At 40.0% G+C, this 2,500-nt stretch overlaps 1 protein-coding gene across 5 annotated transcripts in view; it reads left to right on the plus strand.

Annotated features, from left to right (window-relative positions):
• The window catches only part of LOC113801066 (uncharacterized), a 28,737-nt gene that overhangs the window by 12,315 nt on the left and 13,922 nt on the right, over positions 1 to 2,500 (plus strand). For 4 of the 5 annotated variants that reach the window (XM_027351878.2, XM_070140277.1, XM_070140276.1 and 1 more), the window contains one exon: positions 1,293 to 1,420. In XM_027351878.2, the coding sequence (XP_027207679.2) occupies positions 1,293 to 1,420 (128 nt within the window). Of the gene's footprint in view, positions 1 to 1,292; positions 1,421 to 2,008; positions 2,321 to 2,500 lie in introns of those variants that run through there. The other variant, XM_027351912.2, reaches the window with a different exon arrangement.

Below are 2,500 nucleotides of genomic sequence, written 5' to 3' on the forward strand. Positions count from 1 at the left end.
CTTCTGGCTGGGCATCACTAAAGGTGGAGCCACAATCCCATAGAATGACAAAGTCTTGAGCCCTACAACACACTCATAACGAATAGTCGTATAATCTTTAGATAAATCGTTTACAGGTACAATGTTGTATTTTCTTCAGTAGTACATCTAATACATTTTCTGTAAAGAGGTGCGGGTGCATTTTATGTTGTTGAATGTTGTTACATTTCTGGTTTAGTGTATCTATTACATATTGTTTTATGCAGTGCAATGAGCAAGAACCTACGCACTGCAACTGTAATCTAATTTTCATCCGTTTATGAGTGTATGAATCAATTTTATAATTTATGTCCATTTTCTTATTAATCTAATGTTTAAAAAGCAGAAATGCTGCTACGGAAAAGCGGTCAGCTCTGCTTTTGGTCACTTTCCGGAGGGGCTTCCAATTGTAGGACTTCTGTCACACGGCATTTTTCAAGTGGATTCGTGTAGCCAGTACAATTAAGATTTTTTTATTTATTAAATTGTATTGTATTTAGTAAATAGTATTGTCAGCGGGTACAGTTTACCCAAACTGATTCTCGAGGTAATCAAGATTTGACAGAAAAATTATGATCTAGATATTCAATGAGGAATTATGATTAGTAGATATAGCTCTTTTTAATTCCTCTTTTAGAGATACGTTTAGCATAGTGGGTGAATTTATATGCATGTATTTGCTAATTATGAGTTTCATTCCATAAACATGGTTGTTTTTTTCACTGTCTGAAGTTCTCTCTTCCTCTAATATTTTTTCTTCTGTTACATTGTTCTTGTGTGTTATCCCTCCATCCTTTTTATATTTTCCTTTTATCGGATTTTCTGTTTCTACCACCTCCACCTCTCCTGCTTTTTCCTTTCTGTTTCAGCTTATCTCTCTCTCTCTCTCTCTCTCTCACTCTATCTCACTCTCTCACTCTTTCTCTCTCCCTCTCCCTCTCTCTCTCTCTCTCTCTCTCTCTCTCACACACAAACACACACAAACACACACACACATACACACACACACACACACACACACACACACACACACACACACACATACACACATACACACACACACATACACACACACACACACACACACACACACACACACACACACACACACACACACACACACACACACACACACACACACACACACACACACATGTTCATAGATAGATATATTGATACATAAACAAAAAACATGTAGCCGACACAAAATAACGAAATACAGTTAATTCGTTTAGTCTTTTGTTGTGGTTAATGACTCTAATTTCGCTATCCAGGACGGGGAAACGCAGACTTGACAATCAACAGGACACGCTATCCTCATCCAGCCTCCCCGCTCAGTTGCCAGGCCGTGCACACAGTCCCGTGCTTGCTTCCGAAATGCATTGGAGATCCAAGTTAACAGGTATGTGCATTGCAAGGTCTTAACATACGACTAGGTGGGATTGCAGTCGGGGGGGGGGGGGTGAATTTCAGTCAAGTGCGAAAGGGGGGGGGGGAGATTCCTGCTACAGCGGTACCTTAATGCTGTTGGTGTAATGATTTTGATATAGTGTTTTTTTAATGTAGGATGTAAGTTTGGGTGAGAGGTACTGGTGGCGTGGGTGCTGTATTTCTTTTACAACATGTAGTTTACTGTCGGCTTTTTTAAGTTTATCAGGCTGCTTATAATATCTTCATAGCAAGGATTATCGTTGAAAAATCTTAAACAAAAGTGATTGTGTGATTCGCCTAATAAATTGATCTGTAGTAAGGAAAAGTGTAACAAGTTCAATAATTCAGGTTACATATTACAACGAGAAATAAATGTGTGACGACTCGATACTCGAGACGATCTGATAATACATTAGAATGTTCTCACATAAGGACGTATATAGTAATAATTTTTAACGGAAACACTGGGAGGATAGATATAGAGATTTGAGCGCTAACACACAAACACATCCTCTTATTATCAGGCACTCACGCGTATGCTCACTCGCGCTCACAGTTACACTTGTGTCTGCTTGTGTTTAACGCAAACATGTGTTTAAATGGAGAGTAAATGGATGCGCCATGCATCATTCGGTCTAGCAGCCGTGCTGTGTTAGATGTTAGGAGACTGTGAAGAAATACACGTGTTAAGCGCTGTAGGGAGGTAAAGACCACGAGTTGTCTGGTGTAATGCTTGTTTGGCCACCTCGTTTAAGACCTCGTTTCATCTTGAAGGCAGCTTGTTAAGGGTTGCTCTCTTCACGCCCTGTCAGGTAGTCAGCAAGTTCGCTCCCATACCCTGACCAAGAATCCTCGGGTTGGGGTAGATGAGGTAAGATTAGGCTGGGTTCAGGCGGATGAAGGCGACTAATGCATGAACGCTTACTATAATAATTCTTGTAGAAAGGGCTTGTTTGATGACATGTTTGATTAATTGTGCACTAAATAGACTGCTACGGCTTTGTGATTGACGTGAAATATATATCTAGGCAGTCCATCAACCGTAAAAGTG

The sequence above is a fragment of the Penaeus vannamei genome, chromosome 26 (assembly GCF_042767895.1).
Source record: "Penaeus vannamei isolate JL-2024 chromosome 26, ASM4276789v1, whole genome shotgun sequence".
Lineage (NCBI taxonomy): Eukaryota > Metazoa > Arthropoda > Malacostraca > Decapoda > Penaeidae > Penaeus > Penaeus vannamei.